This window comes from Rattus norvegicus, chromosome 11 (assembly GCF_021556685.1).
Source record: "Rattus norvegicus strain SHRSP/BbbUtx chromosome 11, alternate assembly SHRSP_T2T, whole genome shotgun sequence".
Taxonomy (NCBI): domain Eukaryota; kingdom Metazoa; phylum Chordata; class Mammalia; order Rodentia; family Muridae; genus Rattus; species Rattus norvegicus.
In genome coordinates, this window is record NC_141544.1 from 76,866,290 (window position 1) to 76,882,774 (window position 16,485).

The window sequence follows — 16,485 nt, forward strand, 5'->3', positions numbered from 1 at the left end:
CACTCTCTGCACTCAGGGGATGCATTACAGAAGACCCCCAAGCATGACAATTCCCCAAGCAGAAAAGTAAACAGAGAGTGGAAATGACTTTGAAATGTACAGACAGAAGCATTCCTTCAGGAATACATCCTGGCACAAGGCCCGCCTGACATCCGTATTCACGGAAATAAGAGATACAAGCAGTGAAATCACTCGGTTTACAGACGGCTCCGATATCTTTCCAAGGAGTGAAGTGGAAGCTGATAGAGATGAACTGTACAAAAGATCAAGCAAGCTGTCAGAAAAGGGGCTGCGCGAGGCAACGTGTGCTGCAGTGCTGGCCGCTGCCAGCAGATGCATTTAGGGAAATGCATTCCTGCTTATTTATAGGATGCTGAGATCTGAGCTGCCAGACCTCAACAAATATTTGCAATTTTTGGAAATAGGTATGTGCTAGGTGCTGCAGACCAGAGAGAGAGACCCTGGAGACAGAAGATCCTCTCAGACACCCTAAGAAATGCTCGAGAGTTCAATGGAAGAAAACACTATTTATATTTCAAGCCAGCTTTAAATTATTCATGGGATTTTGGTAAATCGATGTTTATAAGAGAAGTGAAAATTCCAGGAAGACAAAAACATAAAATATCAAAGCAAAACAACTTAGCACATTTTCCCCAGACCGATGACGGTCCAAATGTTATACACAGGAGATGTAGCAGGAAATAGGGGCAGCGGTTCTCAACCTGTGGGACGTGACCCCATTGACAAACCATTATTTTGAGAAAATATCTATGTTACGATTCATAACAATAGTAAACTTGGAAAATATCTAAATTATGATTCATAACAGTAGCAAATTACAGTTATGAAGTAGCGACAAAAATAATGCTATTTTTTCTGGGGGGGGGGGGGGGCGATCACCACAACAGAGGAACTGCATTAAAGGGTTAAGGATAAGAAGGAGAATATCTCAGAAGATAGTTCTAGAGGATTTCCTAAAGTGTGATCCATTATTTACTTTTTAAAATATTTATTTATTTATTATATACACTGTACACTGTAGCTATCTTCAGACACACCAGAAGAGGGCATCAGATCTCATTACAGATGGTTCTGAACCATTGTGTGGTTGCTGGGATTTGAACTCAGGACCTCTGGAAGAGCGGTCAGTGCTCTTAACCACTGAGCCATCTCTCCCTCCAGGCCCATCCTTCAATTTTTAAAAGTGAGCTAGAAAATTCCTCTGTTGTTCAAGGAATTCTTCCTATCACTTCATCTGACTCGGGCATTTTTCATTCCTTATATATGTGTAGCAAAGAGAATCCAGCAAAAGGTCAATTCAGTAGTTGGTATTTGGAAGGTAAGGATGAGGAAGAGTATTATGGTCTGGATTGCCCTCCCTCATTCATAGATCCTTATCCCCAGAAAGTGCTAGAAACATTTATTTATCCGTCATTTACTAATTTGTTTATGAGACAGAGTCTCATAAGGTTGGCTTCAAACTCATGAACCTCCTGCCTCGTGTCTCCTGAATGCTGGGATTGTGGGCACGTACCACCATAACCAGCTTGGGTAGAATCTTGACAGGGATGCATAAATTACAGAGAGGACTCCTTGGGGAGTGGGGTTGGTAACTGAATATGATTTGAGCTCTTACAAGAACAGGCACAAAGCAGAGAAGACCAAGGAGTAAGCTGGCCTCTGGAAGCACTGAAGAAGAAACTCGCCTCAGTCTCTGGGAGCAGAGCTCTGAGAAAGTAACGCCACAAGATCTGTTTTAGTTTTGGTATGGCATCCTGAGCAAGCTAATGCAGAGAGGAAGGGGAAGACAAAGAGAAGTGAAAGGGAAGAAGAGAGGTGGATACCGAAGGCAGGGAAAGAGGACTATCCGACCTCCAGGAGGTGCTCCAGGAGGTGGGAGGTGACAGTCTAGTTCAGGACCTGGAGAGCATTGATTTTGTGAGGTTTGAGTCACTGTAATGTCATGGTACCCAGGAAAGATCAGAGATTCAGAAACAAAAAGGGCAGATCAGCATCCATGCTTTGAAGTGCTGGGAAGACGTGCACGTGCGCGCGCACACACACACACACACACACACACACACAGAGAGAGAGAGAGAGAGAGACAAACACAGACACACACAGACACACACACAAACACATACACATAGACACACACACAGACACACACAAAGACACACACAAAGACACACACAAAGACACACACAGACACATACACACACACAAACAGACACACACAAACACATACACACACAGACACACACAGACACATACACACACACAAACAGACACACACAAACACATACACACACAGACACACACAAACACATACACACAGACACACACACAGACACACACACAGATACACACACAGAGTCACACACAGACACACACAGACAAACACACAGATACACACACAGACACACACACACACAGACACACACAGACACACACACACAGACACACAAACACAGACACACACACAGACATGCACTAGGTAAATTTTATTTTTTAAAAACCATGTCTACTAACAAAATACAATATGGAAAAGGGCACAAAATACAGTTTTAAAAGGCTAAATATGAAACTATTATACCATGAGCTAATTATAGTAGCTATAAGCATATAATGTTTCAAAGTTATGAATATTCACAGTTTCTTTCCCTGCTCCACCCTATTCCATGAAGAGTAATCCAGGCTTGGATATTCTCACTGGATATCCCTAAACTTCAGTCTCACCATAGGAGGGGGAAGCTATGTGACTAATGCCATTTTCTAGATGAAGGAGGTAAAGTGTAGAAACATTGAACCAAGAACCAATGGAAATAAAGCAAAAATCTCAGGGCAGCAGAGAGGAGAGAAAAGATCTCAGCTCAGAAAGGATTAGATGCTGGGTAGAGTGATGCTCCAGGACATGTAATAGATATTTATTAATGTTTCCAGTAGAATCAGGTAAGGATTGACAAGGCTTTCAACTATTTTTGGTACCTGGTTGCATGGAACTTGGGAATTACCTATTCATGCATCTGTACAAAGAATAATGTGAAAAGGAAAAAGCCAAAACATTACATGGGGTAGACTCTGCATCGATGCTTTTATGAAAGTTTTGAATAAAAGTGTGCTCTTTGTGGGGATAAGGCCTCACATGGGGATACAGTCCCATCTGCTCAAGAAGCTGAGGCAGAGAATTGCTCCAGCCCAGACTGGTCAAATATAATCAATCAGTCTTCAATTCAAGAACAGGTAGGGGAGATGGGGTGTCTTTTTTGTTGTTGTTGTTGTTGTTAGGGTCTCATTATATAGCCCAGAATGAACTTAAATTCACAGTCATGCTTTCTCAGCCTCCTGAGTACAAGGATAAACTACTGTCAGGGCAGGCGTCCTTACATAAGATGAACACATTACCCAGGTAAATTGGATGTGAGGGATAAATGTTCTTAAAATGTCTGTCAGGACCGGGGATACAGCACACATTTAGAATGAATGAGACTCAGGTTCATTCTTCAAAGAGGAGGAGGAAGATAAGGAGGAAGAAAAGGAAGAGGAAGAGGGTGGGGGAGATGATGGCACCTGGTTGTAAAGAAAGAGTTGGGTGAAAGAAGGAGGAAGGCCTAAGGTATTCTTGGAGGAAAGAGACTGTCACTATGGCAAGATCTAGAGAGTTGGACAAGTTTGACAGCAAAGGTTCCTGGAGGATTTACTGTTTGACAGCATTTCTGATGATTTGCATGTTCGGGGACAGAAGGAATTCTATGGTATGACCTTTAATTAATTTGGAAATAATTTCCACATGGTCCAAATCACAGTAGTTGGAAACCAAGTGGTAATTCCCCTGGCCCAAGTTTTAACTGTGTCAAGCATCTGACTGTCCAACAATCAAAAGTTAGGGATCATAATAAGAACAATAAATGCTGAAAGGCTGACTTCTAAAAAAGGACTGCTGACTCGGGATGTGAGTTGGAATCTGGAAACTTGAATTGGATTTAGATTTGCTCATAAAATGCCAAGATTTCGCACGTTAGGGGAAAAGACACCATAAACAGAATTAGGCATACTTTTTCATCTGAGATATCAACGGACTGAACTAACATCCAAAGGCTGAATTGAAGAACACCCAAGAGGTCCCATTAATTCTGAGACGCAGGATGAAATATAAACTAAAGAAGGTGAGGCTGTGTGGGATAGTCCCCAGTCTTCTGTGAAGTATCAAGGATGAGTGTCACGATTGCCTATCCCATGATGCTCTCTGTAGGACTGGGGTTAGCTTAGAGGTGGTATTAAATACTTCTTGAATCTTCAAAGTCTCAAAGATCTTTAATGTGGGAAGTTGGTGAAGCTACTGAAGTATTAAATTTGGGCTTTGACAGGTAAAGACACACCTATCATAGAGGCCTCAGCCAGCAAGGGCTGTCAGATAGAAACCTAAATATAATTTTCTCAGACTTCCTTCAAGGGAGCCTGGAGTACATATTTGGAAAAGGTTATGAAGGGGAAGTGATGAATGCAGAATGCTGTGGTTAATTAATGAAGCGTAAAATTGGAAAGAGATATTAACTTGTCAAGGAGTAAATGAAGACAAAAGGCTAGATATGTACAAGAATAGCCGGAGTGTATATCAGGCAAGGGAAGCAGATGGCAGGTGACACAGGTCAAGACGATGGTTAGCTGCTATTTCTCTGACTCTGGTGTCACAACTCTGCTGTGGAGTTTTGAGGTACATCTCTCCCAGCGTGTGAGCAGAGGACACACTAGAGGAGAAGGCTGTTTGGTCACTCGCTGCCACATACAAATTGTTCAAGGAATGCAAAGCAAGGACAAGGTAACAAGTTCAAGAAGGAAAAAAAAAAAAAACCACAATGTCAAGCCAGGTGTGATGCTGGCACACGCCTTTAATCCCAGCACTGGGGAGGCAGAAGGAGGAGGATCTCTGAGTTCGAAGCCAGCCTGGTCTACAGAGTGAGTCCAAGATAGTCAGGGCTACACAGAGAAACTCTGTCTCAGAAAAACAGAGACAGAAAAGCCACAATGTGAAACACTGTGGAGAATGGAAAACACAGGCAAGGGAGGAGTCAGTGAGTTGGGGGTCTACTAGGAAGTGACTGTCAAGTTCCAACACAACTGTTCTGGTTTCTCACCGCTGACTCAAAATTTTAAACATAGAGCAAGGAACTTTTTTGTAAAAGATATGCTAACTAGTTATGAAATAATGCTTTAGCATATGCAGCTGAAATCCACGTGATTCTTGCCTAGGACAAGAGGCATACACTTTCTATTTTATTAATTCCTACATGAGTTGAGGTTTTAGAATTAAAATACTTGTAGGTGTGGTGGCACCTGCCTATACACTTAGCATTTGAGAGGCAGGGGCTGTAGGATCATGAATTTGAAGCCATCCTGAGAGAAACACACACACACACACACACACACACACACACACACACACACACACACACACACACAGACACAGAGAGAGAGAGAGAGACAGAGAGACAGAGAGAGAGACAGAGAGAGACAGAGAGAGAGACAGAGAGACAGAGACAGAGAGACAGAGAAACAGAGAGACAGAGAAACAGAGAAACAGAGAGACAGAGAGACAGACAGAGACAGAGACAGACAGAGAAGGGAGGAGAGGAGGTAGGGGAGAGAGAGACAGAGAGACAGAGAGAGAGACAGAGAAACAGAGAGACAGAGAGACAGAGAAACAGAGAAACAGAGAGACAGAGACAGACAGAGACAGACAGAGAAGGGAGGAGAGGAGGTAGGGGAGAGAGAGACAGAGAGAGACAGAGAGACAGAGACAGAGAGAGACAGAGAGAGAAAAAGAGAGAGGATCAAATTAGAAGAATTCTATTGACATAAAGGTTAATTTTAAAATTCTGGTATGTCTCAATTTTAATGAAAGAGGCCAAAATGGTAAGAGATAGAAGTTAACAGAACTTAATTCAGAACCAATAAAGTAACCAATAAAAACCACAACTTAAATCCAGTCACCGTGATGACCAGGACCACAGAAGCCCATTTTACACATCAATTTTTGTAACCTCAGTCAATCCAAACATGACCACAATTCTCCTCATGAACTGTCCTGTCTCCAGACTTCCTCGTTCGGTGTCATATTTGACCCCTCCCCATCTATAGCCAGTGAAATACAGTTCTTCCCCGATGTTTATTAAGGAATATCTCAGCTCTCCTCAGCAGGCTGCAGGTGATTGTGGGAACTTATCCCAGAACCTCGTCTCTTGTTTTTATGACCAGCACCTGCTATGGATCAGTAGACATTTTATGACGGAGATCTGTTAGAGTCTACAGTTGTGGTTTCACAGATTTTATGGCACGTGACTCGTACTTCAAAACGACCTTAAGAAGGGATGTAATCACACGAAGCAGAATGCAGCACCGTAGTCATGGAAACAACAGGTAGTAAGTACCTTATACCTCATACTTGCAGAAGAGTTGCACTATATATTTTCCTTAAAGGTCAGATTTTAAACCTACTCTGCCCCTGATAAAGTCCTATGAAAGAGGTAATGGCCCCACTGATGCCCATACAACTACAGACCAGGCTATGACAATGCGCCGAGGTTTGCATGTTGAAGCTGCTCCTGGGTAATGTGCGCCTGCGAGGACGCTGGAGCTCCCAGTACACCCCATTTACCACACGTTATGTGGCTATGATCTTCTCACTGTTCCAGTCTTCCCAGAAAACGTAACCTGTACCGCCTTCATTTAGCCTAGCTCAGCGGTTCTCAAATTTAGTTTACATAGGAATTTCGTATTGTGGGTAGCATACACAGGACCACATATCCTATACTTTATAGGCGATTAAAGAGATTTTCGGAGATAACTTCATTTGCGTTTATTTTTTTCATATTTGGTCATTTCATAGCCGCTTTGGTCCTCTGTGTGATAGGAGATTTGGCTCTATTAGAGAAAACTGTCGGGAATATAATTGAGGATTTCCTGTGCCATCTGAATAAGGAATTGGAGAACTCTCTGTGGGCCAAATGCCCTCTCAATCCTCCCACGCTGGCGTATAATAAGCACCACGTTGGCATTTATAAAACCCATAGGTGCCATGCTTCCTATTTTCCTGGAGAAAATAGAGTCCTGTTGCTAAGCAGACCGGCAACTTGAGGAGAGAACTAGAGATTCTGAGATTTAACTCTAGGGGCTCAGGAAGAGAAACCCCCGAAGTGCTTGGGCAGGCTGAGATAAGCGACTGTCTCAGAATCAAGGCCAGACTCGGCCTTGCTTCTTTCTTTCACAGGGAGGGGCTGAAATGCTCTTTTCTGACTGGGAAACTATCTTGCCCAAGCAATGCCTCCCAGTGTCATCAAAGGAAAGGTTAACTGTGAAGAGAGGGAAAAACTAAGAGTCATTGTCCTGAGAGTAGCACACTGAGGTTACTTGGGAGAGTTTATCTACACGCTAGAATCCCTGCCTGCAAAGAAGTTCCTCAGGCTTCCGGTAACCTGAGATAATGATGACTTCTAAGTAACCTGTTGGTTCTTAAGTCACTCTGCCCCGACTCCTCCCTCCACACCCATGCTTCCCTTTCTCCTGACCTCTGTCTCCTGCTGGCTCACCCATTCACTTTGACCATCTCACCCATTCAGAGGTCAAACAGGATCTCAGAGAATGAGCGCAGATTTTACGGCCCTTGCCAGATAAGTGGGAAGATGAAAACGTGAGGATGTTCTGCCGTGTTAATTCTCAAGTTTCAGAGACAAAGGGGAAAGCGTGACCCAGGTAAGGAGGATCAGGTAAAGGCAGGATGCTCTGTGTGTGTGTGTGTGTGTGTGTGTGTGTGTGTGTGTGTGTGGTTGTGTGCGAGCACGTGCTTCACGAGTCTGTTCTACTTAAGGATGAAGCAGGGACAAGCCAAAAGTTCTTATTTATGTGGGGCCTGAATCTGCAGGGTTTGGGTTAGAGAGCTGGAGCAGGGCTGACTTTTTCTCCAGTTGTCTGAAAGGAGATGCACAGTTGGGTTGGGGTGGGAGGAGCGAGGGGGGAAGGAAGGGCATTTGCTAGACCACAAAAAGGCCCCCAGTTCTAGCTACCCAGAAGGCTGATGTGGGAAGTTCCCAAGTTCAAGATATGCCCTGCTACAGAGTGAGTCTGAGGCCACCCTAGACAACTTAGTGAGACTGTCTCAAAATGAAAAATAAGAAGAGAGATAAAAAGATAGCTTAGTGTTAGAGCCCTTGCCTCGCACATGTGGAATCCTAAGTTCAATCCTCAGTACCAGAAAAAAGAAAGACACACAAGGTTAAAGGTCAATTATTTTGTGGGGGGAAAAATCCCAGTTTAAAAATGACTGAAGTAGATAATATTTCAGATGCATTTTGACCACCTGAATGCTTCCATTTCTGGCCTTGGTGGACAGGGGGTAGCCTTGAAAGTGTATTCCTAGGCCTTTCCTTGGAAAGGTATTTAATCTCTGGTTCAACCTGAGTAAGCGATATGTATCCTCATCAGCCATGAATAAACAGTTTGGAAATGCAGGGACTGTCTCCTTCATCGAGGACCTGAGGGGGTGCGGGGGTGCCTTTCATCCTACCCAGCCTAGACTAAGTCTCTGGCCGACGTTCCCTCCACACTCTTGACATTCACCCTGCGCTAAGCCTGATTCCCTGCCCCTGGCTGGACTGCAGCTCCTCCTGCCTTGTTTCCAACTCTTTCAGGTTCCCAGGAGGCGCCTGGGTGCCCAGGAGGATGGGAGCCCATATTCTTAACTCTTCTCAGTTCTCGGTGGTGTCTGGGTGCCTTGGAGTTTGAGAACCACAGCCTCCATCCCAGCCCTGCCATTTCTCACCTGGAGAAATATGGGCTGGGACCCCTATCTTAGACTGCATTTCACCTCCCCTGAACGGTGTGTTGGTGTCCTAGGAGCCTAACACCCCAGCAGTGAAGAAGGAATGCAGACCCACTGTGGTGGTTTGCATATGCTTGGCCCAGGGAGTAGCACTATTAGGAGGTGTGGCCTTGTTGGAGTAGGTGTGGCCTTGTTGGAGTAGGTGTGGCCTTGTTGGAGTGGGTGTGGCCTTGTTGGAATAGGTGTGTCATCTGAGCCTAAGATCCTCACCCTAGCTGCCTGGAAGTCAGTATTCTGATCCTGGCTTCCTTTGGATGAAGATGTAAAACTCTCAGCTCTTCCTGCACCATGCTTGCCTGGATGCTGCCATGTTCCTACCTTGATGAAAATGGACTGAACCCCTGAACCAGTAAGCCAGCCCCAATTAAACATTGTCTTTTATAAGACTTGCCTTAGTCATGGTGTCTGTTCACAGCAGTAAAACCCTAAGACACTCACATACCTGAGGCAGCAAAGAATGTGACAGAAGTTTGTCACTATAAGACTTTATAGGCAAATCTTTCATTCCTATACCAGATATCAGCAATCTCTCTTTAATGATATCAGTATTAAAGATGTTTTCTATATTCTGTGATAAGTGAAGGTTAACAATAAAAACCTATGTGCATACAAGTAGTTTGACCAGCCCATAACTAAGTCTGAACCACATCCTTGCCTATCTACATGGCATTAAACAAAACAAACAAACAAAACAAGAATATGCTTTGCTTTCCTTGTTCTATATACACACACACAGACAGACACACACAAATACATATACATACACAGACACACACAAACACATATACACACACAGACACACACACATACACATACAGAGACACACACAGAGACACACACATAGACACACACACAGACATACACACACAGACACACACAAACACATATATACACACAGACACACACAGAGACACACACAGACACACACACAGACATACACACACAGACACACAGACACACACACAAACACACACATAGATACACAAACACAGAGACACACACACAGAAACACACAGATACACACACAGACATACACACACACACAAACATATACACACAAACACACACATAGATACACAAACACAGAGACACACACACAGAAACACACACAGAGAGACACACACACATACACACACACACACACACACACACACACACAATCAGTGCATTTGAAGATCCTTACTCAAATATGAGTCACAAACAGATATTTCAGCACTTACTTTAAAAAGGATTCTAAGTTTTCAATAACTTTGGCCCCAGTCTAAGCACTATTGTTGAAGGCTTTGAATACATTGGGTGTTTCAGTGTAGGGGGGCAGGTTACCTGGTTAGGATCAGGGCCAACTTCATCCCAGTTGTGGTTGATGTGGCCTTGGTCAATGGACGCAAATGGCTTGTGAGAAACTGAAGGGAGAATTCTGTATAGCCAGCTAGGGAGAACGAGAAAAACAGAAAGACACAGCTTTAGGTAATACTCTGAGGGACACAGGCTGGCTTTAGAGGTGCCATCAAGAAGTCACTCAACAGCCATCTGTGCACTTCTCAGTAGTCATTTCCTGGCCATAACTGGTCTTGTGCCTTCCGTGAGAGCCTGCACTCTTCAGGTTGAGGCTCTGGCTCCTACCTATTTGTATAGTTCCCACAAATGAAGACTTGCCTTTCCTAACACTGGAAGGGAAAAGGAAGCCCCATGAGGAATATGTACATGGAGATCCACAGAAAAGCATCATGGGATGCTAATTCTTGCTTTCCACGTCACGACAGCACATTGTAGAGAGCATGAGAGAATAATCCGGAGTGCCTTTGTTATTTGTTAAAAATACAAATCGACTTTGTCCTATAAAATGACAAAGTGATTTATGACACTGGAGAAATAATTCCATAAATTCAGACACTCCTGGAGGTGATCAGTTCTTCCACAACTTTTCCTATGGTTATTCCTTAGAGTCTGGCACTTAACACTTCTCATACATTTCCTCAGATACCTCCAACTCACATATAAGCAAAATTGGCCAACTGTTGGCCTACTGTCTTTTCCCATTAGTGATGGAGGACAGAACACATCTCACATCTTCCCCAATGAGGGGCAGTATTATAATTTCACTTTGTAGAAACACATTTTTTAAAAATTTTTCTGCAGGCGTATGGTATATATGTGATGTGTGGTCATGTATGTATGCACAGGTACACATGTCTGTTTGCATATGGAGGCCAGAGAATGACATTGTTGTCTTGCTCTGTCTCCTTTTGTACCCTTGAGACAGGGTCTTTCACTGAATCTGGAGCTAGGCTGGCAGCCTAAAAGCTGGGTCAGTCCTCCTGGTCTGTGCTCCATAGGTGCATGCAGCCAAACTGGCTTTTCATGTAGGTGATGGGGATTTGAACTCAGGCCCTCATGCTTTCACTGCAAATGCTTATGCCCTCTAAGTCATCTCTCAAACTCCAATTACGTTAGGGTTAGAAGTGAAAGATAGAATCTAATTTTTAAATACGTCCTTTATCTTGAATAAGGCTGAATAAGCTTCTGCTTACTCATTAGTCATCTGTAAATTTTTCTGTACATTAGAAAATGTAGTCTCTAGGTATAAAGCATATGCCCATGCTTTAATGTAGTATACTTATTTTACTTCCGCTGTTCTTTTCTTCCTTAAGTTTTGCTGACTGTGTACGTCAAGGCCTCAGCCAAAGGTCTCTTTTCTGGGATGAAGGGGAAAAGAGTCTGCTGAGGGAATCTTGAAGATGAGAGGAACACCATGTGCCTCTAAGTCCTTCCAGGGGTGGAGAGGGTGAGGAGGGATAAGGACCCTTCTGTGATCATGGAAGACCTGTTGTGCTCAACAAACTCCAATCCGAACTCAAGAGTGATCTTGCTTGGCTAGACACTGAGTACCTGAGCCATAAATAGGCCAAATTTGTTCCATCCTCTTCTCATTCCTCCAGCTCTCCGTCTTTATCTCCTAGGGCTGTTAAGACTACAAGTTCACTTACCTAAGACCCAGTAGGCACTCACGTACTGGACAATTATTGAACTTGTTCTCTCTTAATCATCAATTTAAACATTTCCACATCTGCTGTCTCAAGAGATAGGTGGCACCTCTAATAGTTTTAGTATTTATACCTAGTGCTTTTGGGGCAGTGAGTAGTGACTAGCTGAGAATTTCAGGCTGACCCTCCCATAAATGGGGCGGGACATACTTTCCTGCTAGAGGTTTGAGTGTTTATAGAAAAACTCTTGTGCATACCTTTAGGGAGTTGTAAGCAGATGGGTGAGCCATGCCTAGTGTCCCTTATTTTTCAACTGAGTTTATAAAACTCCCCAGGCTACACTCCATTGCCCTGGACAGAGATTTAATTCTGAGGCAGGGAATGTTGCCAGCCCCTTAATGAAATGCCAGCAGCTCCTTTTCAGCCTCCTGGAACAGAGCTCAGCTCCTGCTGGCCTAAGATACTGCTGAATAATGGGGGCAGGCAGCAGGCACCAGAGCCCAGGTGGCCTGCGTTTGGATGGACCGTGGAGTCAAGAACATCGTCACGGAGGCCAGGTTGTCATACTGTAGAATAGATGGGCACTGTTTGTAGGTTTCCTTATCTTGTCTAGAGGAAGACATTAAATAACAGGTAGAAACAACCTCGGATTGTCTGATTTTGTTTTGTGTCTGGTTTGCTTGGTTGGTTTGGTGCTTTGAGAACAGGGTACCTAGTCCAGGATGGCCTCCAGATTCCTCTTCTCCCCGCTCAGCCTTCGGAGTTCTGGGGTTACAGGTATTGACCACAGTAACCAGCTTCATTCTTGCTTTTTGGCCAACTATAAGAGATTGTATCCCTTCCCTCGTTTCTTCACCTACATTGTCTCTCAGGATTCAATCGAGGAAGGAAGGGGATCTGAAAGGGTAGACTCCGCGTCCAATCCCATACAACTGTAGAAGGAGCAAGGGCTTAGTCATAGGGGTCCCGCTGCCTGCGGGGCCTATTGGGTTCATTATGAAGGGAAGCAAGGCGCAGCACCTGAGTGGATCCTTGCTCTGTTGTGCTCACTGGCCTATCTGCTTCCCCGGAAGACACAGTCAGTGGGGATAAACCCACTCCAACTCTCCTCCAACTCTCCCGAGCCAGCAACATCATTCTTTATGCGTACCTGACCTGAAACCCCTACAGTTAGATGTGATTCATTCAAATCCCGACCCTGAACTACCTCCTGGCTCTTCAGCGTCTGCCTCCAACCAGCTCCATAGAAGCTGATTAGAGAGCAAGTTCGCTGAGGCGGTTTGCAGGATTAGAGCAAGCACAGGACGCGCCACACTGTGCTGACGACTGCGCTGGTCTCCAGGAAAAGCAAATTCCAAAGAGGGAAAAAGCCTGATTAATTCAAACCACAGGGGGCCATACCACGTGACCTTTCAAACACTTCCGCTTGGGTTCTCAGTTTTCTCGCAAAGAACATAATGCTTCTAGTCAGCCAGGAAAAATGTCTGAACCTTCTCTGACTATAATTTGAAACTATACAATCCTTAGAGGAAAGTCAGACCGCGGGAAACATTTCCTGTCGGCATTCTAGAGAAGCTTTGTAATGGACCCGGACGTGGCTGCTTTTGACCCCTATATAGCTGTTCGCTGGTTTTCCTCTGCCAGTCACTCACTGGGAACAAGCCTGGATGCCCCTGATGTGACTCAGAACGCAGCTCATAAGGAGGAACTCGGGGAGACTGTGGCCAGGGTACAATTCCCACGGACTGCAAGTTGTAACCGATCTCGTCATATACCTTCTCTTATTGGTGTTCCGTGGACAAGTGAAGGCCGATCCCGAGAGCTGCTCAGCGTAGAGATTGTAGGGGCAGATCTGAGGATTATTCTAAAACAAAGGAGGCAATACGTGGTATCATCCCAGTGCCCAGAGCATCCTATCTTCCCATTAACCAGTGCAGCAAGCGGAGATCTTGGCCTAAATAGGGAAGACTCTGGACCACTACACATAAATTCCCATGCATAGTTAGAATACCTTTGGGACTCCCCCAATGAGAGGAGTGATACAGGCTTATTGTGGAAAATTCATAATGTTTATGACGGCCCATTACCTTGCCAACCAAAGAGACTCAATGTTAATGTCCGGATATTTCTGTTCTTACTTCAAAAAACGGAGGGCCTATAATAACCAGGGGTTTTTCTCTTGAAAAAGACACACTCTGTCATGAGCATTTATTTTATTTTGTTTTGAGACAGGCCTAGAGAGCTCAGCCTGCTCTCACATTTGAGATCCCTGTTTCCACCTCCCGAGTGCTGGGATTACTGGTGTATGCCACTTTGCCCAGTCTATAGAAACTTTGCATACCATGAAATAACCACCAAAAAGTTTTGAAAATAAACCCGTTTACTGTAGTTTTTTTACTACCACAACTGTGCGTATATTTCTCAAGAAACTTATTTTCTCATCGTAGCTCCTCCTCCCCCAAAAATCCTAGACTTTGGGGTATATCCTGGAAGACTTGTAGTTAATCTCACTAATTTAGGTTGGGCCCTTTACTGTGGCTAATCGCCAATGTTAATCCAGGTTTATTATTTGTATTGTTACTATGCTGCAACTCCATCGTCCTAATGATCTCGGAAATGGGACAGTTCACCGGCTGAATTCGGAGAGAAGTGTCGGGTCGAGTTATTGGGCCTGTGGTTGTGCCTTCTAGGTTTACGGTTTGGAGTGCACCAAACGTTCCATTTATTCTTACCTGTCCTTTCGGCAGGGAGCCTGGGCAGCGAGGATCCTCTGAAGCACACTCATTCCCAAATCCAGAAATGTACTGCATGCGACAGAGACACAAATTTCATTGTTACTGAGCTGTACTTATTTATTTGTATGGGTGTGTGTGCATGCTTGTACTCATGCATGCATACATGTTTACATGTGTGGAGGTGAATATATCGCGTAAGTGAAAGCCAACAGTGATGTTGAGTATCTTCTTTCTGAGCTGGAGGCTCACCCCTAGGCTGGCTAGCCAGTTTGCTTCAGGACCCGCCAACTCTACCTCTCCCAAGCTGGTGCTTTCTGAGGATCCAAACTCTGGTCCTCACACTTGAGCTGTAAGTGGTCGACCTGCTGGGCCTTACCCCCAGCCCCTTATAGGATTTAAAGAGCATTTTTACAACATTGGCATTCTACACAGGCAAGAATAGCTACAAGGGCATGTATCTGTGTCTGATGCTGAACCATTTAGGAAATAAATATGTGTTGCATGCATTTTAAATATTTACAGTTAAACCAGAGGATTTCTGGGTATTCCACAGACTTTTCTACCCTTAACTGTTCCTTTCTGGTTTTATAAGCTTGCTTTTTAATGATCCCATTTCAAGAATAAGCTCTTTAATTTCGGTTCTATCTGGAAATTCCTGGGAGGGAGATGACTTGGGCATCATTTTGACTCTAAATCAGAAGTAACTTACTAGCTGTACATTGCAACCCCTTTTCCCTCTGCACACCCTAAAACAAAGAACCAAACAAGAAAGCAAAACCCCAAAACTGGAAGGAGATGGTATGGGGATTTAAAGTGACAGGAACATGTTTGTTAGAAAACTCCTTCCATGGGTGCCAACATCATCTGGGGGTACCTATAGTGTGTGTGTGTGTGTGTGTGTGTGTGTGTGTGTGTGTGAGAGAGAGAGAGAGAGAGAGAGAGAGAGAGAGAGGGAGGGAGGGAGGGAGGTGTATTTGCATCTGTGTGGATACAAGAAAAAAAGGGTTAAGGACAGATAGAGAGGCTTTCTCAGATGTTTCAGCCTAGAATCTTTTCAGAACAACGCAATAGAGCCTACCATGGTTGCCATCTCTTAGGTTTATAACACAGAGGGGGGAGATTAAGCTTCTCAACAAGGTAACTTACAGGGATCCCCTGAAAAATTTAAAACTCCTATGGTAAAGACTGCTTTACTGTTGGTGATTGGTAAAGACCTCGGTTATCAGGTTAATGGCCCACAGACCACTGAACTAGGGACCGTGTAACTGCTGGTTTGAATGAAGTTGACCCTATTTCTTGGAAAAGGAGTACACAGCTGACATTTATATGCTGGTCTACAAACTGCGAGAGCCATGGTGGCTCTGCACTTCAGTCACCCCAAGTCTGCACATCTTAATTCCCTCTCTGGAAATTTATTTACAAAATGCTTATGACCCTTTGGGCAATTTGAGGCTGAACGGCAGATTCCACACCATCTTGACCCAGTTACTGCTCATCCATTGTGACCCAAGACTCATTCCTGAAACGCTTAGCACACCTGACTGTCACCTGTCTGTTGTTTGTCTGTCTTTGTCTCTCTTCTTTGTCCTTCCTTGGTTCCTGAAGGTTGGGTCTATGCCAGTTTCATCTACCTCCATGTGCCCTGTGTCTTGGCCCATGGAAGCTATTCAGTGGGAGTTTCTCACCCAGGAGGAGTCCTCAGACTACACGATTGTCATGGTGAGTGGGACTCGACCTCCCTTTGCTCTAACTCGGACAGGAGTTGATTTTTAGCCTCGGATAAGAGGGCACAGCCATACTGGGTGAGTGAAATACCACCATATGAGCGCAGTTTTTAAGAGATGTAAGAAGGATGGGTGTGGGTGGAGGGTAGGCCCTTCAAAGTTCTTGG

General features: G+C 44.3%; 1 protein-coding gene across 1 annotated transcript in view; it reads right to left on the minus strand.

The window, feature by feature from the left end:
* Hgd (homogentisate 1, 2-dioxygenase) overlaps window positions 1-16,485 on the minus strand; it is a 51,564-nt gene that overhangs the window by 29,414 nt on the left and 5,665 nt on the right. Inside the window, 3 exon segments of the mRNA NM_001012145.1 lie at window positions 10,199-10,304; window positions 13,635-13,723; window positions 14,592-14,663. Coding sequence (NP_001012145.1) covers window positions 10,199-10,304; window positions 13,635-13,723; window positions 14,592-14,663 — 267 coding nt within the window.